Source organism: Carcharodon carcharias, chromosome 31 (genome assembly GCF_017639515.1).
Source record: "Carcharodon carcharias isolate sCarCar2 chromosome 31, sCarCar2.pri, whole genome shotgun sequence".
Taxonomy (NCBI): domain Eukaryota; kingdom Metazoa; phylum Chordata; class Chondrichthyes; order Lamniformes; family Lamnidae; genus Carcharodon; species Carcharodon carcharias.
The window spans coordinates 16,376,306-16,399,109 of NC_054497.1; the positions used below are offsets into that span (position 1 = coordinate 16,376,306).

General features: G+C 62.3%; 1 protein-coding gene across 3 annotated transcripts in view; it reads right to left on the reverse strand.

The window, feature by feature from the left end:
* LOC121271549 (pleckstrin homology domain-containing family A member 4-like) overlaps positions 1–22,804 on the reverse strand; it is a 75,409-nt gene that overhangs the window by 50,724 nt on the left and 1,881 nt on the right. For 2 of the 3 annotated variants that reach the window (XM_041177545.1, XM_041177547.1), the window contains exons 2-5: positions 20,535–20,623; positions 15,852–15,955; positions 8,572–8,676; positions 135–207 (exon numbers count right to left, since the gene is read on the reverse strand). In XM_041177545.1, coding sequence (XP_041033479.1) covers positions 135–207; positions 8,572–8,676; positions 15,852–15,941 — 268 coding nt within the window. In that variant the 5' untranslated portion in view covers positions 15,942–15,955; positions 20,535–20,623. The remainder of the gene's footprint in view (positions 1–134; positions 208–8,571; positions 8,677–15,851; positions 15,956–20,534; positions 20,624–22,804) is intronic. The other variant, XM_041177546.1, reaches the window with a different exon arrangement.

Here is a 22,804-nt window from a genome sequence, read left to right on the forward strand (position 1 = left end):
TGGTTAACCCTTTCTCCCAGGTAAAGATCTTACCCTATTTCCCATAGTGAGTGGACAAGGAGTGGGCAATGAATAGACAGTGAATAGACAAGGAGTGGGAAGGGAGCAGACAGTAAAAGGGCAGGTTCAGTTACCTCGGTAATAAAAGAGACAGAAGTCAGACAGGACAAACCATCTTCTTTTCCACAGCTTAAGGCCACAGCTGTCCTGAAACAGAGAGGAACATCTCAAATCATTCTGCAGAGTCTGTAGATACAGGAGATGATGCACTGATTACCACTGAATGCAAAGACACTCTTCAATCATGTGGGATCCTACGATTCATTTATTACCCACAATTAGGATAAGCGCTGACTCTCGCTGGGGGACAGTTCCTGAAGGTGCTGACTCTCACTGGGGGACAGTTCCTGAAGATGCTGACTCTCACTGGGGGACAGTTCCTGAAGGTGCTGACTCTCACTGGGGGACAGTTCCTGAAGGTGCTGATTCACACTGGGGGACAATTCCTGAAGGTGCTGACTCTCACTGGGGGTCAGTTCCTGAAGGTGCTGACTCTCACTGGGGGACAGTTCCTGAAGGTGCTGACTCTCAGTGGGTGACAGTTCCTGAAGGTGCTGACTCTCACTGGGGGACAGTTCCTGAAGGTGCTGACTCTCTGTGGGTGACAGTTCCTGAAGGTGCTGACTCTCACTGGGGGACAGTTCCTGAAGGTGCTGACTCTCTGTGGGTGACAGTTCCTGAAGGCGCTGACTCTCAGTGGGGGACAGTTCCTGAAGGTGCTGACTCTCAGTGGGGGACAGTTCCTGAAGGTGCTGACTCTCACTGGGGTACAGATCCTGAAGGTGCTGACTCTCACTGGGGGACAGTTCCTGAAGGTGCTGACTCTCACTGGGGGACAGTTCCTGAAGGTGCTGACTCTCTGTGGGGGACAGTTCCTGAAGGCGCTGACTCTCAGTGGGGGACAGTTCCTGAAGGTGCTGACTCCCAGTGGGGGACAGATCCTGAAGGTGCTGACTCTCACTGGGGACACTCACTGGAATCCTTCTGTTCCAGACCCAGGATTTTGGAGGCTCTGGGCTACACCAGGTGATTTTACTCAGAAAGCCACCAGAGGGAGCCCAGGTTCCAGATTTTAAATGTGCCCCGAGAGTCTCTCACCCTCATTTTTAAAATTTATTTGTGACTGTGGGCACTGAGGGTTAGGGCTAAGGTTATTGCCCATCCCTAATTGCCATTCCTCTAGTGATGCCATCAATGTCTAGGGGGTATATCTCAGGGGTAACATTGGCGCCTGCCTGCTCCAGTCTCAATGCACTAAATGACATCACAGAAGTTTTAAAGGACAGAAACTGGGTGTTGGGCAGTGAATCCACATTTTTAGAATAACAGCCATTTCCTCCCCATGCCCACCCTCTGCAAACTCACCCTGATGCCCCTTTCCCCTCCCCTCCCCTCCACCTCAAAACTGCTCCTCACCTCTGCCCCTCTCCACACCTCCACTGCCTTTACCCCTCTCTACTCCGTGTCCCAAACCAGCCCCCTCCCACCCCACCCCCTCAGCCCACCCCACACACCCCCCACACCCCCACACCCCCCACACCCCACACACCCCCTCCACCCCCCACACCCCACACACCCCCTCCACCCCCCACACCCCACACACCCCCTCCACCCCCCACACCCCCCACACCCCACACACCCCCTCCACCCCCCACACCCCACACACCCCCTCCACCCCCCACACCCCCCACACCCCCTCCACCCCCCACACCCCACACCCCACACACCCCCACACCCCACACCCCCACACCCCCCACACCCCCACACCCCCTCCACCCCCCACACCCCCACACCCCCACACCCCCCACACCCCACACACCCCACACACCCCCACACCCCCCACACCCCCTCCACCCCCCACACCCCCCACACCCCCCACACCCCCACACCCCCCACACCCCCCACACCCCCTCCACCCCCCACACCCCCACACCCCCACACCCCCACACCCCCTCCACCCCCCACACCCCCCACACCCCCTCCACCCCCCACACCCCCTCCACCCCCCACACCCCCCACACCCCCTCCACCCCCCACACCCCCTCCACCCCCCACACCCCCCACACCCCCTCCACCCCCCACACCCCACACACCCCACACCCCCCACACCCCCTCCACCCCCCACACCCCCTCCACCCCCCACACCCCCCACACCCCCTCCACCCCCCACACCCCACACACCCCCACACCCCCCACACCCCCACACCCCCCACACCCCCTCCACCCCCCACACCCCCTCCACCCCCCACACCCCCCACACCCCCCACACCCCCTCCACCCCCCACACCCCCCACACCCCCACACCCCCACACCCCCCACACCCCCACACCCCACACCCCCCACACCCCACACACCCCCCACACCCCCTCCACCCCCCACACCCCCCACACCCCCACACCCCCTCCACCCCCCACACCCCCCACACCCCCACACCCCCACACCCCCCACACCCCCACACCCCACACACCCCCCACACGCCCCCACACCCCCCACACCCCCCACACCCCCTCCACCCCCCACACCCCCTCCACCCCCCACACCCCCACACCCCCCACACCCCACACCCCCTCCACCCCCTCCACCCCCCACACCCCACACACCCCCCACACCCCCTCCACCCCCCACACCCCCCCACACCCCCACACCCCCTCCACCCCCCACACCCCCACACCCCCCACACCCCCACACCCCCACACACCCCCCACACGCCCCCACACCCCCCACACCCCCCACACCCCCTCCACCCCCCACACCCCCTCCACCCCCCACACCCCCCACACCCCCCACACCCACACACCCCCTCCACCCCCCACACCCCCCACACCCCACACCCCCTCCACCCCCCCACCCACACACACACACCCCCACACCCCCCACACCCCCTCCACCCCCACACCCCCTCCACCCCCACACCCCCCACACCCCACACACCCCCCACACCCCCACACCCCCCACACCCCACACACCCCCCACACCCCCCACACCCCACACCCCCACACCCCCCACACCCCCTCCACCCCCACACCCCCTCCACCCCCAAACCCCCACACCCCACACACCCCCCACACCCCCACACCCCCTCCACCCCCCACACCCCCCACACACGCACACCCCCTCCACCCCCTCCACCCCCCACACCCCCCACACACGCACACCCCCTCCACCCCCTCCACCCCCCACACCCCCCACACACGCACACCCCCTCCACCCCCTCCACCCCCTCCACCCCCCACACCCCCCACACCCCCCACACCCCCACACCCCCCACACCCACACCCCACACACCCCTCACACCCCCTCACCCCACACACCCCCACACCCCCTCCACCCCCCACACCCCCCACACCACCCTCCACCCCCTCCACCCCACACCCCCCACACCCCCACACCCCCCACACCCACACCCCACACACCCCCACACCCCCTCCACCCCCACACCCCCCACACCCCACACACCCACACCCCACACACCCACACACCCCCCACACCCACACCCCACACACCCACACCCCACACACCCCCTCCACCCCCCACACCCCCTCCACCCCCCACACCCCCTCCACCCCCCACACCCCCTCCACCCCCCCCACCCCCCACACCCCCAACACCCCCACACCCCCCCACACCCCCCACACCCCCCACACCCCCTCCACCCCCACACCCCCCACACCCACACACACCCACACACCCACACACCCCCCACACCCCCACCACCCCCCACACCCCCCACACCCCCCACACCACATCCCACACTCCCCACACCTCCCCCACACCATCACCCACACCCCCCACACCCCCCACACCACATCCCACACCCCCCACACCCCCCACACCACATCCCACACCCCCCACACCCCCTCCCTCCACCCCCCACACCCCCTCCACCCCCCACACCCCCCACACCCCACACACCCCCACACCCCCCACACCCCACACACCCCCACACCCCCCACACCCCACACACCCCCCACACCCCCACACCCCCCACACCCCACACACCCCCACACCCCCCACACCCCACACACCCCCACACCCCCTCCACCCCCTCCACCCCCCACACCCCCCACACCCCACACACCCCACACCCCCACACCCCACACACCCCCCACACCCCCCACACCCCCACACCCCCACACCCCCCACACCCCACACACCCCCCACACCCCCACACCCCCTCCACCCCCCACACCCCCACACCCCACACACCCCACACACCACCCACACCCCCTCCACCCCCCACACCCCCCACACCCCCCACACCCCCACACCCCCCACACCCCCCACACCCCACACACCCCCTCCACCCCCCACACCCCACACACCCCCTCCACCCCCCACACCCCACACACCCCATACACCCCCCACACCCCACACACCCCCGCCAACCCCCACACCCCCCACACCCCACACACCCCACACACCCCCCACACCCCCCACACCCCCCACACCCCCCCCACCCCCCACACCCCACACCCCCCACACCCCCCCCACCCCCCACACCCCCCACACCCCCCCCACCCCCCACCCCCCACACCCCACACACCCCCACACCCCCACACCCCCACACCCCCCACACCCCCACACCCCCTCCACCCCCCACACCCCCACACCCCCACACCCCACACACCCCACACACCCCCACACCCCCCACACCCCCTCCACCCCCCACACCCCCCACACCCCCCACACCCCCACACCCCCCACACCCCCCACACCCCCTCCACCCCCCACACCCCCACACCCCCACACCCCCACACCCCCTCCACCCCCCACACCCCCCACACCCCCTCCACCCCCCACACCCCCTCCACCCCCCACACCCCCCACACCCCCTCCACCCCCCCACACCCCCTCCACCCCCCACACCCCCCACACCCCCTCCACCCCACACACCCCACACCCCCCACACCCCCTCCACCCCCCACACCCCCTCCACCCCCCACACCCCCCACACCCCCTCCACCCCCCACACCCCACACACCCCCACACCCCCCACACCCCCACACCCCCCACACCCCCTCCACCCCCCACACCCCCTCCACCCCCCACACCCCCCACACCCCCCACACCCCCTCCACCCCCCACACCCCCCACACCCCCACACCCCCACACCCCCCACACCCCCACACCCCACACCCCCCACACCCCACACACCCCCCACACCCCCTCCACCCCCCACACCCCCTCCACCCCCCACACCCCCCACACCCCCACACCCCCACCACCCCCCACACCCCCCACACCCCCACACCCCCACACCCCCCACACCCCCACACCCCACACACCCCCCACACGCCCCCACACCCCCCACACCCCCCACACCCCCTCCACCCCCCACACCCCCTCCACCCCCCACACCCCCACACCCCCCACACCCCACACCCCCTCCACCCCCTCCACCCCCCACACCCCACACACCCCCCACACCCCCTCCACCCCCCACACCCCCCACACCCCCACACCCCCTCCACCCCCCACACCCCCACACCCCCCACACCCCCACACCCCACACACCCCCCACACGCCCCCACACCCCCCACACCCCCCACACCCCCTCCACCCCCCACACCCCCTCCACCCCCCACACCCCCCACACCCCCCACACCCACACACCCCCTCCACCCCCCACACCCCCCACACCCCACACCCCCTCCACCCCCCACACCCACACACCCCCACACCCCCCACACCCCCTCCACCCCCACACCCCCTCCACCCCCACACCCCCCACACCCCACACACCCCCCACACCCCCACACCCCCCACACCCCACACACCCCCCACACCCCCCACACCCCACACCCCCACACCCCCCACACCCCCTCCACCCCCACACCCCCTCCACCCCCAAACCCCCACACCCCACACACCCCCCACACCCCCACACCCCCTCCACCCCCCACACCCCCCACACACGCACACCCCCTCCACCCCCTCCACCCCCCACACCCCCCACACACGCACACCCCCTCCACCCCCTCCACCCCCTCCACCCCCCACACCCCCCACACCCCCCACACCCCCACACCCCCCACACCCACACCCCACACACCCCTCACACTCCCTCACCCCACACACCCCCACACCCCCTCCACCCCCCACACCCCCCACACACCCTCCACCCCCTCCACCCCCACACCCCCCACACCCCCACACCCCCCACACCCACACCCCACACACCCCCACACCCCCTCCACCCCCACACCCCCCACACCCCACACACCCACACCCCACACACCCACACACCCCCCACACCCACACCCCACACACCCACACCCCACACCCCCTCCACCCCCCACACCCCCTCCACCCCCCACACCCCCTCCACCCCCTCCACCCCCCCACACCCCCAACACCCCCACACCCCCCACACCCCCCACACCCCCCACACCCCCTCCACCCCCACACCCCCCACACCCACACACACCCACACACCCCCCACTCCCCCCACACCCCACACACCCACACACCCCCCACACCCCCTCCACCCCCCACACCCCCCACACCCCCCACACCCCCACACCCCCACACACCCACACCCCCCACACCCCCCCACACCCCCACACCCCCCACACCCCACACACCCCCCACACCCCCACACCCCCTCCACCCCCACACCCCCTCCACCCCCCACACCCCCCACACCCCACACACCCCCACACCCCCACACCCCACACACCCCCACACCCCCCACACCCCACACACCCCCCACACCCCCACACCCCACACACCCCCACACCCCCCACACCCCACACACCCCCACACCCCCTCCACCCCCTCCACCCCCCACACCCCCCACACCCCACACACCCCACACCCCCACACCCCACACACCCCCCACACCCCCCACACCCCACACCACATCCCACACCCTCCACACCCCACACACCCCCCACACCCCCACACCCCCTCCACCCCCCACACCCCCACACCCCACACACCCCACACACCACCCACACCCCCTCCACCCCCCACACCCCCCACACCCCCCACACCCCCACACCCCCCACACCCACACCCCACACACCCCCCACACCCCCCACACCCCCCACACCCCCACACCCCCCACACCCCCACACCCCCACACACCCCCACACCCCCCACACCCCACACACCCCCCACACCCCCCACACCCCCTCCACCCCCCACACCCCCCACACCCCCCACACGCCCCCACACCCCCTCCACCCCCCACACCCACCACACCCCCCACACCCCACACCCCCCACACCCCCACACCCCCACACACCCCCACACCCCCACACACCCCCACACCCCCTCCACCCCCCACACCCCCTCCACCCCCCACACCCCCCACACCCCCCACACCCCACACACCCCCACACCCCCCACACCCCACACCCCCCACACCCCCACACCCTCCACACCTCCCACACCCCCACACCCCACACACCCCACACCCCCACACCCCACACCCCCCACACCCCACACCCCCCACACCCCCCACACCCCCACACCCTCCACACCTCCCATCCCCCACATCTGCCCACCACACCCCCACACCCGACACACACCACACACCCCCCCACCCTCCACACCCCACCCCACACCCCCCCTAGCCCCCCCACCCACCCCCACACCCCCACACCCCACACACCCCCCCACCTCCCACCCACCACACCCCACCCCACACCCCCCTAGCCCCCCCACCCCCACACCTCCCCACCACACTCCCCACCCCCACCCTCCACACCTCCCCACCACAACCCCCCCACCCCCCCAACACCACACCCCACACACCCCCCCAACCCCACACCCCACACACCCCCGCACCCCCACACCCCCCATACCACCCCACACCTCCCACACAACCCCACACCCAGCCCCAGCCCCCACACCTCCCCACCATACCCCTCCCGACCCCCCACGCCACCCCAGACCCCACCACACCCCCCCAGCTCCCACACCTCCCCACCATACCCCCCGCAACCCCTCACACCACCCCAGACCCTACCACACCCCCCAAACCCCACACCCCACCATCCCCCACACCCCCTCCACCCCCCACACCCCCCCAACACCCCACACCCCCTCCACCCCCCACACCCCCCAACCCCACACCCCACACACCCCCACACCCCCCATACCACCCCACACCTCCCACACAACCCCACACCCAGCCCCAGCCCCCACACCTCCCCACCATACCCCTCCCGACCCCCCACGCCACCCCAGACCCCACCACACCCCCCCAGCTCCCACACCCCACCATCCCCCACACCCCACAACCCTCATCCCCCACACCCCCCAAACCCCACACCCCACCATCCCCCACACCCCACAACCCCCATCCCCCACACCCCCCACACCCCACACCCCCCCATCCCCCACACCCCCCAAACCCCTACCCCACACCCCCCCACCCCCAGCCCCCACACCCCCCCACCTCCACCCCCCCACATCCCATATCCCACAACCCCCACCCCCATCCTCCACCCCACTGTCCTGTCCCCCTTAGCATTTCCACCTCCCTAACCCACCCCCCAGTACCTGTTTGTGCAGCCAGCCCCGAATCACCGTCACTGAGTTGGGGTCTCGTTTTACAGCCTGCTCTCTCTTGGCGAAAGTGTGAACCTTCTTCATTGTTCGAACAGCCTTAAACAAAAACAGATCAACGGTGAAACTGGTCAATAAAATAACTGTTAGACTGTAGACCACTGCAGCCGACGTATACAGGATCCTTGAGATCAGATACACTCAGATTATCCTCAACTGATGGGGCTGGAAACCCCAGAGAGTCTCTGGATTATTCTCTGACGTTTCACTATTAACAATTACTCGATGCTGTTAATCACTGTTTGGACATAGAGGCAACATGGGCTGATTGGTTGGTTGTGAGTAGTGGTGATCCCCAAAGGATCAGTGCAGGGGCCTCAGCTTTTCATATTTATCACTGAGTCTTGGCTGAAGGAATGGAAAGATGTACATTGCAGGTGACTGTTGACACCAAGTTAAGCTCCACTGAATGGGATGAAGATTGGAGCAGGACCATTACATGATTAAACCATCATAAACCGATTAAATAAGTGAGCTAAACTGCGACAGAGGGAATTCAATGCGGGCAAGGTTGAGGGCGTCCATTTTGCATCCATTTTGGATCCAAGAAAAGCAAATGAGAATTGACGAGAGACTGGAGACTGTGGAGGAGCAAAGAGGTTTTGGAGTCCAGGCACCCTGTTCACTTAAAGCTGGTTCACAGATACAAAAAGCAATCAAAAAACCAAAAGGGATGTTGGTCTTTAAGCCGGGGGGTGGTGCGGGGCGGGGGGTGGAAAATAGAGAGGTGGAAATTATGCTTCAACTGTACAGAGTCTTGTTCAGACCTCACTTGGAGCAACTGTGCTCAGCCCTGGACAGCACATCTCCGGAAGGATAGACTGTCCTTGGAGGGGATGCAGCACAGATTCACCAGAATGATAGTGAGGTTCAAAGCTTTAAATTATAAAGATAGGTAATCCCTTAAATTTAAGGAGTGATGTAATTGAGGTGATTAAATGGGTTGATAGGGCAGTTAGAGAGAATCTATTTCCTCCATTGGGGAGTTCCCAGAACAAGGGGACAGAACCTTAAAATTGGAGCCAGGCCGTTCAGGGGTGATGTCAGGAAGCATTTCTTCACACACGGTGGCGGGGGGAATCTGGATCTCTCCTGGGGAACAGTTGGAACTCTCCAGACTGAGTTCAATGAATTACAGAAGGTAAAGGGATTGAGGCAGGTGGTAGTTATATGGAATCATCATGGCACAGGAGGAGGACACTCAGCCCATCAAGTCCATGCTAGCTCCCTGTAGAGCAACCCAGTCAGGCCGATTCCCTCACTCTCTCCCCACGGCCCTGCAAGTTTATTTCCCTCGCGTGCCCATCCAACCTCCTTTTGAAATCATTCATCAGCTCTCCCTCCACCCCTCTCACACCCAGTGAGTTCCAGGTCATTATCACTCGCTGAGTAAAATACAGTTCGTCCTCACATAACCCCCATCACCCTCCCCATCACCCGTCCCCTTCACCCTGCCCCTCCCCCATCACCCTCCCCCTCCCCCATCACCCTCCCCCTCCCCCATCACCCTCCCCATCACCCGTCCCCTTCACCCTGCCCCTCCCCCATCACCCTCCCCCTCCCCCATCACCCTCCCCCTCCCCCATCACCCTCCCCCTTCACCCTCCCCCATCACCCGTCCCCTTCACCCTGCCCCTCCCCATCACCCTCCCCCTCCCCTCCCCCTCCCCCTCCCCCTCCCCCTCCCCCATCACCCTCCCCCTCCCCCATCACCCTCCCCCTCCCCCATCACCCTCCCCATCACCCTCCCCCTTCACCCTCCCCCATCACCCTCCCCCATCACCCTCCCCATCACCCGTCCCCTTCACCCTGCCCCTCCCCCATCACCCTCCCCCTCCCCCATCACCCTCCCCCTCCCCCATCACCCTCCCCCTCCCCCATCACCCTCCCCATCACCCGTCCCCTTCACCCTCCCCCATCACCCTCCCCCTCCCCCATCACCCTCCCCCTCCCCCATCACCCTCCCCCATCGCCCTCCCCCTCCCCCATCACCCTCCCCCTCCCCCTCCCCCTCCCCCTCCCCCTCCCCCTCCCCCTCCCCCATCACCCTCCCCCTCCCCCTCCCCCTCCCCCATCACCCTCCCCCTCCCCCTCCCCCTCCCCCTCCCCCTCCCCCTCCCCCATCACCCTCCCCCATCACCCTCCCCCTCCCCCTCCCCCTCCCCCATCACCCTCCCCCTCCCCCATCACCCTCCCCCATCACCCTCCCCCTCCCCCATCACCCTCCCCCTCCCCCATCACCCTCCCCCTCCCCCATCACCCTCCCCAATCACCCTCCCCCTCCCCCATCACCCACCCCCTCCCCCATCACCCTCCCCCTCCCCCTCCCCCATCACCCTCCCCCTCCCCCATCACCCACCCCCTCCCCCATCACCCTCCCCCATCACCCTCCCCCTCCCCCTCCCCCATCACCCTCCCCCCTCCCCCATCACCCTCCCCCATCACCCTCCCCCTCCCCCTCCCCCATCACCCTCCCCCTCCCCCATCACCCTCCCCCATCACCCTCCCCCTCCCCCATCACCCTCCCCCATCACCCTCCCCCTCCCCCATCACCCTCCCCCTCCCCCATCACCCTCCCCCTCCCCCATCACCCTCCCCAATCACCCTCCCCCTCCCCCATCACCCTCCCCCTCCCCCATCACCCTCCCCAATCACCCTCCACCCTCCCCCTCCCCCATCACCCTCCCCCATCACCCTCCCCCTCCCCCATCACCCTCCCCCTCCCCATCACCCTCCCCCTCCCCATCACCCTCCCCCTCCCCCATCACCCTCCCCCTCCCCAATCACCCTCCCCCTCCCCCATCACCCACCCCCTCCCCCATCACCCTCCCCCTCCCCAATCACCCTCCCCCTCCCCCATCACCCTCCCCCTCCCCCATCACCCTCCCCCTCCCCCATCACCCTCCCCCTCCCCCATCACCCTCCCCCATCACCCTCCCCCTCCCCCATCACCCTCCCCCTCCCCCATCACCCTCCCCCATCACCCTCCCCCTCCCCCATCACCCTCCCCCTCCCCCATCACCCTCCCCCTCCCCCATCACCCTCCCCCTCCCCCATCACCCTCCCCCTCCCCCATCACCCTCCCCATCACCCGTCCCCTTCACCCTCCCCCTCCCCCATCACCCTCCCCCTCCCCCATCACCCTCCCCCTCCCCCATCACCCTCCCCCTCCCCCATCACCCTCCCCCATCACCCTCCCCCTCCCCCATCACCCTCCCCCTCCCCCATCACCCTCCCCCTCCCCCTCCCCCTCCCCCATCACCCTCCCCCATCACCCTCCCCCTCCCCCATCACCCTCCCCCATCACCCTCCCCATCACCCTCCCCCTCCCCCATCACCCTCCCCCTCCCCCATCACCCTCCCCCTCCCCCATCACCCTCCCCAATCACCCTCCCCCTCCCCCATCACCCTCCCCCTCCCCCATCACCCTCCCCAATCACCCTCCACCCTCCCCCTCCCCCATCACCCTCCCCCATCACCCTCCCCCTCCCCCATCACCCTCCCCCTCCCCCATCACCCTCCCCCATCACCCTCCCCCTCCCCCATCACCCTCCCCCTCCCCCTCCCCCTCCCCCATCACCCTCCCCATCACCCTCCCCCTCCCCCTCCCCCTCCCCCTCCCCCATCACCCTCCCCATCACCCTCCCCCTCCCCCTCCCCCTCCCCCATCACCCTCCCCCATCACCCTCCCCCTCCCCCATCACCCTCCCCCATCACCCTCCCCATCACCCTCCCCATCACCCTCCCCCTCCCCCATCACCCTCCCCCATCACCCTCCCCCATCACCCTCCCCCTCCCCCATCACCCTCCCCATCACCCCCCCCATCACCCTCCCCCTCCCCCATCACCCTCCCCATCACCCTCCCCCATCACCCTCCCCCTCCCCATCACCCTCCCCATCACCCTCCCCCTCCCCCATCACCCTCCCCATCACCCTCCCCCATCACCCTCCCCCTCCCCCATCACCCTCCCCCATCACCCTCCCCATCACCCTCCCCCTCCCCCTCCCCCTCCCCCATCACCCTCCCCCATCACCCTCCCCATCACCCTCCCCCTCCCCCTCCCCCTCCCCCATCACCCTCCCCCTCCCCCTCCCCCTCCCCCTCCCCCATCACCCTCCCCCATCACCCTCCCCCTCCCCCCTCCCCCTCCCCCATCACCCTCCCCCTCCCCCATCACCCTCCCCCTCCCCCATCACCCTCCCCCTCCCCCATCACCCTCCCCCTCCCCCATCACCCTCCCCCTCCCCCATCACCCTCCCCCTCCCCCATCACCCTCCCCATCACCCTCCCCCATCACCCTCCCCCATCACCCTCCCCCTCCCCCATCACCCTCCCCCATCACCCTCCCCATCACCCTCCCCCTCCCCCATCACCCTCCCCATCACCCTCCCCCTCCCCCATCACCCTCCCCCTCCCCCTCCCTCTCCCCCCTCCCCCATCACCTCCCCCATCACCCTCCCCCTCCCCCTCCCTCTCCCCCCTCCCCCATCACCCTCCCCATCACCCTCCCCCCTCACCCTCCCACCTCCCCCATCACCCTCCCCCTCACCCTCCCACCTCCCCCATCACCCTCCCCCTCCCCCTCCCTCTCCCCCCTCCCCCATCACCCTCCCCATCACCCTCCCCCCTCACCCTCCCACCTCCCCCATCACCCTCCCCCTCCCCCTCCCTCTCCCCCTCCCCCATCACCCTCCCCAATCACCTTCCCCCCTCCCCATTATCCTCCCCCTCCCCCTCCCCATCACCCCTCCCCTCACTCTCCCCTCCCACTCCCATCACCCCACCTCCCACATCACTCTTCCCCCCTCCCCAATCACCCTCCTCCCTCCCCATCACCCGTCCCCTTCACCCTCCCCCATCACCCCCCTCATCCTCCCCCATCACCCCTCCCATCACCCCTCCCCATCACCTTCCCCATCACCTTCCCCATCACCTTCCCCATCACCCCTCCCCATCACCCCTCCCCATCACCCCTCCCCATCACCCCTCCCCATCACCTTCCCCATCACCTTCCCCATCACCTTCCCCATCACCCCTCCCCATCACCCTCTCCCATCACCCCTCCCCATCACCCCTCCCCATCACCCCTCCCCATCACCCCCCATCACCCCTCCCATCATCCCCCCATCACCTTCCCCATCACCCGCCCCATCACCCTCTCCCATCACCCCTCCCATCACCCCTCCCATCACCCCTCCCATCACCCTCCCCATCACCCCTCCCATCACCCCTCCCATCACCCCTCCCATCACCCCTCCCATCACCTCTCCCCATCACCCCTCCCATCACCTCTCCCATCACCCCTCCCATCACCTCTCCCCATCACCCCTCCCATCACCTCTCCCCATCACCCCTCCCATCACCTCTCCCATCACCCCTCCCATCACCTCTCCCCATCACCCCTCCCATCACCTCTCCCCATCACCTTCCCCATCACCCTCTCCCATCACCCCTCCCATCACCCCTCCCCATCACCCCTCCCCATCACCCCTCCCATCACCTCTCCCCATCACCCCTCCCATCACCCCTCCCATCACCTCTCCATCACCCCTCCCCATCACCCCTCCCCATCACCCCTCCCATCACCCCTCCCATCACCCCTCCCCATCACCCCTCCCCATCACCCCTCCCATCATCCCCCCATCACCTTCCCCATCACCCGCCCCATCACCCTCTCCCATCACCTCTCCCCATCACCCCTCCCCATCACCCCTCCCATCACCTCTCCCCATCACCCCTCCCATCACCTCTCCCCATCACCCCTCCCATCACCTCTCCCCATCACCCCTCCCATCACCCCTCCCCATCACCCCTCCCCATCACCTCTCCCATCACCTCTCCATCACCCCTCACCCATCACCCCTCCCCATCACCTCTCCCATCACCTCTCCATCACCCCTCACCCATCACCCCTCCCCATCACCCCTCCCATCACCCCTCCCCATCACCCCTCCCCATCACCTCCCCATCACCCCTCCCCATCACTCCTCCCATCACCCCTCCCCATCACCCCTCCCATCACCCCTCCCATCACCCCTCTCATCACCCCTCCCCATCACCTCTCCCATCACCCCTCCCATCACCTCTCCCCATCACCCCTCCCATCACCCCTCCCATCACCTCTCCATCACCCCTCACCCATCACCCCTCCCCATCACCTCTCCATCACCCCTCACCCATCACTCCTCCCCTCTCACCAATCACCCTCCCCCTTCTCCCATCACCCTCCCTAATCACCCTCACCAATCACCCTCCGCCTCTCCCATCACCCCTCCCCCTCACTCTCCCCCATCACCCCTCCCCCATCACCCCTCCCCATCACTCTCCCCCATCACCCCTCCCCCATCACCCCTCCCCCATCACCCGTCTCCATCACCTTCCCATCAACTTCCCCATCACCCCTCCCCATCACCCCTCCCCATCACCCCATCCCATCACATCACCCTGCCCCCCTAAATCACTCCACCCACCACATCGCCCATCACCCCGCCCCCACGTCATCCTACGCCCAACATCACCCCACCGCACCGCTCCACCCCCCATCTCTTAGCTCTTCCTCACATTGCAAATGATCAAATAGAATAGTGGAACAGATTCGAGGGGCTGAGTGGCCTCCTGCTGTTCCTGTGTGACAGGCTCAAGGGGCTGAATGGCCTCATCCTGTTCCTGTGTGACAGGCTCGAGGGGCTGAATGACCATGTTCTGTTCTGGTGTGACAGGCTCGAGGGGCTGAATGGCCATGTTCTGTTCTGGTGGGCTAGTACTGGGCACCAGTTCTACCCCACAATCTGATTCCATCAGAGCTCAAAATAGAGGAGAAGATTTGTGGAGAGAGGGAATTTTGTGGTGGGGGGTGGGAGTGACCTGGGGGGGTGATCCTGAGTAGGGGGTTTGGGATATGGAGAGGGTAATTTGGGGAGGGTTGGTGGGAGGGAGGGATCAGGAGATGGGAAGGGGTGGGGAGCGCAGATTGGAGTAGGGGGAGGGAAGGGGGAGGTGGGGATGAGGCAGAGAGGGAGGGATCCACGGGAGGGTGAGGGAGATTGGGGGGAGGAATTGGGGCGGGGGAGGGGAATCAGGGGAGGGGGTTCGAGGGAGATTGGGGTGGGGGAGTGGGAGGGGGATCGGGGTGGGGGTTCGAGGGGGATTGGGGTAGGGGAGTTGGAGAGGGAGGTCACTGAGTCCCCGGTTTCCGAGTGCACAATTGCTGACCTTTGACCCAAATGAAGTGTTTGAGGAGATGGTGACCAGACTGGATGTTTGGCTCAATCCACTCAGACGCCTCTCGTTTCTCTCAGCCATAATGACAGGTCAACCTGGAAATCCGAAAGAGAGAAACCTGATTAACATCAAGCAGTGAAAGACAATCCTCACTCACCACTCATCTGGTCACAGACTCATCCATCCCCAAAGCTCTGCCCTCCTGTCACTGGGACTGACACACACTGGGGTTACAGACAGTGTGTCCGTCTGTCATTAAGATACAAGGGTTAGTTAAAGGTCCCGTTCCTGATCACTGCAGAGCCACAGTGCTCCATCTCACATTGTGTTCAACATGAATTTCAACTAAGTCAAAATGTAATTGAAAAGGTAAAATAACCTTTTTTTCTGAGAAATCAGAGAATCTGGAATCAAATTTTCTGGGTGGGAATGATACACAGAACCATCTGGAGCTGTGTTTGATCAATCCTCACAATCAGGGAAAGGAAGTGAAATGGAAAACCTCGATGAGCTGTTGTCACATCTCAGCACTGTTCTGGGCAGCCCTCCACTCGCACCCCCCAACCCCCAAAACCACCCCCTCCCCCCTACCCCTACCCCGGGCAGTCACAGGAAACACCTGCTGTAAAACTGACCCCTTCCAGCAAACCTACCCACACCCAGAATACCCCCTCCTGCAAACAAGCCAATCACTGATTCCCCCAAAATACCCACTCAATGCAGCTTTCTTCCCTAATCCCTGCACCCCTTAAAGGGGGCAGTTCTCCATCAGTAGAGACCCTGCAAACCCTTGGAGGGTGAGTTCAGGGGGAGTGCTGCACTGTTGGAGGGTCAGTACTGAGGGAGTGCTGCACTGTCACAGATGCTTCCTTTTTGATGAGATATGAAGTCCTTTTCTGCCAGTCCTGTTAGGTGAACAGAAAAGACCACATGATACTATTTCTGTGGCATTAGTGTCTCCCCCGTGTCCTGACCAATATTCATCCTTCAATCCACATCGCAAAAACAGATTAGCAGATCATTATTACATTTCTGTTTGTGAGATCTTGCTGTGCAAAAATTGTCTGCCCTGTTTCCTGTATTACAGCAGTGACTGTGCTTCAAAAATGGAATTCATTGCTGTAAAGCACTTTGCGATGTCCTGTGTTTATACAGGGTGCTATCTAAATGCAAGGCTTTTCTTACATAACAGTCACTGCTGGCAGGTTCCCTGTGTGAATCCTCTATCCTGAACACATTGTTTATCTCATTGCTTCAATCTAACACCTGCTGACATTTGCTGTCTCACAGACACTGACTTTTGGCTGTTTGCTGCCAGTCTCTAATTGCTGAGCTTTCTCACGCTGTGCCAAGTATCAGTGCCTCACATGGTCAGTGATACAGCAGCTGGGTCATAGACTCAGAATCACTGGCAGCTTCACTTTGTGCTATACAGTCCGGCTTTGATCTACTGAGGGCAGAAGAAGATTCTGTCCCTGGCAATGAGAAACTGTCGTCTCACTCACAACCACCCTGGACACCTCTTCCTGCTGAATCTACCCTGAACCTTGACTGTCGTTAGAGACAAACTTTGGTTTGTCCTTGATTTTTCATTCAAACTTGTATTTCAGAGTTGAAAGGATAACATTCTTGAAGCCAGTGCATCACTCAGGGGCCTTTAACCTTCAGTCTGGCACAGATCCACCAACTGGGCTGTGGGGACAATGTTGTAACTTATTTCTCTGGCCTTTGGGATTGAAAGGACAAGAGAGAGGGGAAACCCTTTAGCCTCCCTGAATGGGATTTAAGGCAAGGGCTGGTCAAAAGAAGCTGTACAATCTGGGAGTGTTCACAATGGAACTCTTGGTACTAAAGTTTTGAATAGGAAATGGACAAAATGCATCAGCGAAAGTGTTAATAGCCACTAGCAGAGTTTGCCTAACTCTGGAGAAAGGCTTGTATTCAATCAGCTGGGATCACAGAGCTGCCCCTGTATCATTCTTCCCACCAGCAATTCAGCATTGTATCACTGCAAACTCCAAACAGAATGACTGGAGCTTAGCCAGCACTGCTGCCGAAGGAGGGGGAGAGAGAAGGACGGGGAGAGAAAGATGGAGGGAAGGATTTGCGCATATCCCTCCCACTGCCAACAAACTCTAACTCAGTGTTCATGCACAATGCCCCTGTTTAACCAGGTGGGATCCAGACCTGAATCTCCCCCTTTTGTTCTGCTTTAGGAGCTGTGGCCAAGGGGGGAAAGCCCTGGGTTTGGACAGACACTCTTGCTGTTTGTTAGAGTGTTAGCACCTCAAATCAGGGGCAAGATTTACAGGAGCTTTCAGGTCCAACATAGCTGCTGCCTGAAAGTAGCCTTTGACCAACAGATTTCTGCCATTAGTTCAGGAGGGAGGGGCAGGAGGTCAGGAGGTACCTGATTTTGTCTTGATGAAGATCAGGCTGGGCCCAGGCACTGGGAGTGAGCCAGATCCCAAGAAATATTAGAAACACAAATTTGATAGCCTTCTCCCCATACCCCTCAACTCTGACAACTCTCCCTTCACCCAGTAACAACGGCCCTCCCTGGTAACATTCTATAATTCAATTCCTATTAGGACGTGAAGTTTTCCTGAGTTATCTTTTCAACCCTAATATCCTCCTGTTCGCCCAGGCTCCTCTGGGATTTAGTAATTAACCATAGACCACCAGGGACCATAGGCCTCTCTGTTAGACAGAAAAGTGATTATATACTGCTCGACATCAAGCATGGAGCAAGGTGAGGGGAGAGGGCCTCCATGAACAGCCACAGCTGCTACAAGGATCAAATCTGCCCCATTGCCTTCATTCTCCATCACAATCCAGTCATTGAGCCAACTGAGCTCATTGACCCCCCACAAGCAAACAGGCCTCTGGGATTTACATTCTTCACTATGGGACCAATTCACCAAGATCAGGTTTTCCAGCGATTAACACAAATTAAAATAAAAACTATTTTATCATCAGAACTTTCTTTCCCAATACTCAGAATCATTGAGCTTGCCGCTGCCCCCATCAGGATTATACGGTTTCTCTCTGCCTGAGACCGATGTTATTTGGACAAAGCTCGTGTTATTCAGAAATAGCCCATGAGGAGAAGTGCAAATTGGATTGTCACAGGTCATGAGGGGTAGGGACTCCAGGAGTGCTGCAGGATATGTATTGGCCGTTTACACCTTAGCACGAGTTAAGGGAAGAGGCTGCTGTGCTGGGATCACCAGTCCTGTGCTGAGATCACCAGTCCTGTGCTGGGATCACCAGTCCTGTGCTGGGATCATCTTCCAAGAATCCTTAGATTCTGGAAAAGTGCCAGAGGATTGGAAAACTGCCAATGTAACATCCTTATTCAAAAAGGGAGGGAGACAAAAAACAGGTAATTATAGGCCAGTTAGCTTAACATCTGTCATTGGGAACATGTTAGTCTATTATAAAGGATGTAACAGCAGAGCATTTAGAAATATGTAATATAACCAAGCAGAGTCAGCAAGGCTTCATGAAGGGGAAATCATACCTGACAAATTCATTAGAATTCTTTGAAGGGAGCCAGTAGATGTAATATATTTAGATTTCCAAAAGGTGTTTAATAAGGTGTTGCATATAAGGCTACTTAATAAGATAAACCCATGGTGTTGGGGTAGTATATTAGCATAGATAGAGGACTGGCTAACTAATAGAAGACAGAGAGTTGGGATAAGGGGGGCATTTTCAGGATGGCAACCTGTAACTCATGGAGTGCCACAGGGATCAATGCTGGGGCCTCAATTATTTGCAGTAAATATTAATGACTTAAATGAGGGAAGTGAATGTACTATCGCCAAGTTTGCAGATGACACAAAAGCAGGTGGGAAGGCAAGTGGTGAAGGTGACACAAGGAGTCCACAGGGGGATATGGACAGGTTAAGTGAGTGGGCAAAAACTTGGCAAATGGAATGTAATGTGGGAAAATGTGAGGTTATGCACTTTGGCAGGAAGAATAGAGGAGCTGAATATTATTTAAATGGAAAAAGCTGCAGCTCAGAGAGATTTTTGGAGTCCTTGTGCATGAATCCCAAATAGCTAATATACAAGTTCAGCAGGTAAAAGGGAAGGCAAATGAGATGAAGAGGAATTTCTTCTCTCAGAGGGTAGTGAATCTGTGGAATTCTTTACCACAGAGGGCTGTAGAGGTTGTGTCGTTAAGTATATTCAAGGCTGAGATAGACAGATTTTTAACCAGTAAGGAAATCGAGGGTTATGGGGAAAAGGCAGGAAAGTGGAATTGAGGATTATCAGTTCAGCCATGATCTCATTGAATGGCGGAGCAGACTTGATGGGGCTGAATGGCCTACTTCTGCTGTTACGTCTTATGGTCTTATCCTGTGTGGGAATCACCAGCCCTGTGCTGGGATCACCAATCCTGTGCTGAGTTTGATGTGTGTGTGTATCTGCTCAGGGATTGGATCAGCCTGAGCTACAGAAATCTGCTCCCTGTGGGGGTCTCACTCATCAATGAACAGGGCAGTTCAGTCCCATTTGGTTGACAGGGCATCTGTTTCCAGGAATACTCCATGACAGGAGTACAGGCATTTGACACACAGGAGGTTAAAATAACCCCACTCCCTGTATCTATATATAAATATAACAAATGTTCAGGAGATAACATCGAGAATAATCTCATCTCACCCTTCTGATGCTGAGTAACAACTTGTGGATAATGTCTGTCAAGTCATCATAGCCCCTCAGTGGCTTTAACTGTTTCCACGTCACCTGTTCTTTAACAAACATTAACATATTGATATCCCTGAATCAAATTGTCAATAATATTCTCATTCTGGATCAGAAAATTCAGAACAAATAACATTCCCCACCCAGACCTCCTTCTAACTTTTTGTGAAAAACTTCACCAGAAACAAATAAATTCTCCAAAGAAACAGTTTCAGCAACAGCAGAGTTATAAAAAGCAACATCATCCTGGATTGGTGCATTTTGACAATCAAACCCACCCTCCCCCCTATACCCCCAACCCCACCCTCCCCCTATACCCCCAACCCCACCTCCCCTGTACCCCAACCCCACCCTCCCCCTATACCCCCAAGCCCGCCCTACTCCTATACCCCCAACCCCACACTCCCCCCATACCCCCAACCCCACCCTCCCCCTATACCCCCAACCCACCCTCCCCTATACCCCCAACCCCACCTCCCCTGTACCCCAACCCCACCCTCCCCCCTATACCCCCAACCCCACCCTCCCCCTATACCCCCAACCCCACCTCCCCTGTACCCCCAACCCCACCCTCCACTCTATACCCACAACCCCACCTCCCCTGTACCCCCAATCCCACCCTCCACCATATACCCCCAACCACACCCTCCCCCTATACCTCCAACCCCACCCTCCCCTATACCCCTGACCCCACCCTCCCCTATACCCCCGACCCCACCCTTCCCCTATACCCCCAACCCCATCCTCCCCCTTTTAACCCCTGACCCCACCCTCCTCCTATACCCACAATTCCAACCTCCCCCTCTAACGCCAATCCCACCCTCCCCGTATCCCCAAATGCCCCTCCCCATACCCAACACCCCCCCATACACCTGACCTCACCCTCCCCCTATACCCAACAACCCCAGCCTCCCCCTATATCCCCAATCCCACTCCTCTGTATCCCCAACCCCACCCTCCACCCTATACCCCCAACCACACCCTCCCCCATACCCCCAACCCTGCCTTCCCCCATACCCTGAACCCCACCCTCCCTCCATACCCCCAATGCCACCCTCCCCCTATAACCCCAACCCCACCCTTCCCTATACCCCAAACCACAACCTCCCTTATACCCCCAACCCCAACCTCCCCCATAGCCCCAACCCCACCCTTCCCTACACACCCAACCCCACTCTCCCCAATACACCCAACCCCACCCTCCCCCATAGCCCCATTCCCACCTGCCCCCTATACCCTGGACCCCAACCTCTCCCTATACCCCAACCCACCCTCCCCATAGCTCCGTTCCCACCCTCCCTTATACACCCGACCCCACCCTCCCCTATACACCCGACCCCACCCTCCCCTATACACCCGACCCCACCCTCCCCTATTCCCCCGACCCCACCCTCCCCTTTACAGCCAACCCCACCCTCCCCTATACACCCAACTCCACCCTCCTCTATACACCCGACCCCACCCCTATACCCCGACCCCACCCTCCGCCTATACACCCGACCCCACCCTCCCTTATACACCCGACCCCACCCTCCGCCTATACCCCCAACCCCACCCTCCCTTATACACCCGACCCCACCCTCCCCTATACCCCTGACCCCACCCTCCCCTATACACCCAACCCCACCCTCCTCTATACACCCGACCCCACCCTCCCCTATACACCCGACCCCACCCCTATACCCCCGACCCCACCCTCCGCCTATACACCCGACCCCACCCTCCCTTATACACCCGACCCCACCCTCCCCTATACCCCTGACCCCACCCTCTCCTATACACCCGACCCCACCCTCCTCTATACACCCGACCCCACCCTCCCCTATTCCCCCGACCCCACCCTCCGCCTATACCCCCAACCCCACCCCCCCTTATACACCTGACCCCAACCTCCCCCATAGCCCTGACCCCACCCTCCCCCATACCCCCAATGCCACCCTCCCCCTATAACCCCAACCCCACCCTTCCCTATACCCCAAACCACAACCTCCCTTATACCCCCAACCCCAACCTCCCCCATAGCCCCAACCCCACCCTTCCCTACACACCCAACCCCACTCTCCCCAATACACCCAACCCCACCCTCCCCCATAGCCCCATTCCCACCTGCCCCCTATACCCTGGACCCCAACCTCTCCCTATACCCCAACCCACCCTCCCCATAGCTCCGTTCCCACCCTCCCTTATACACCCGACCCCACCCTCCCCTATACACCCGACCCCACCCT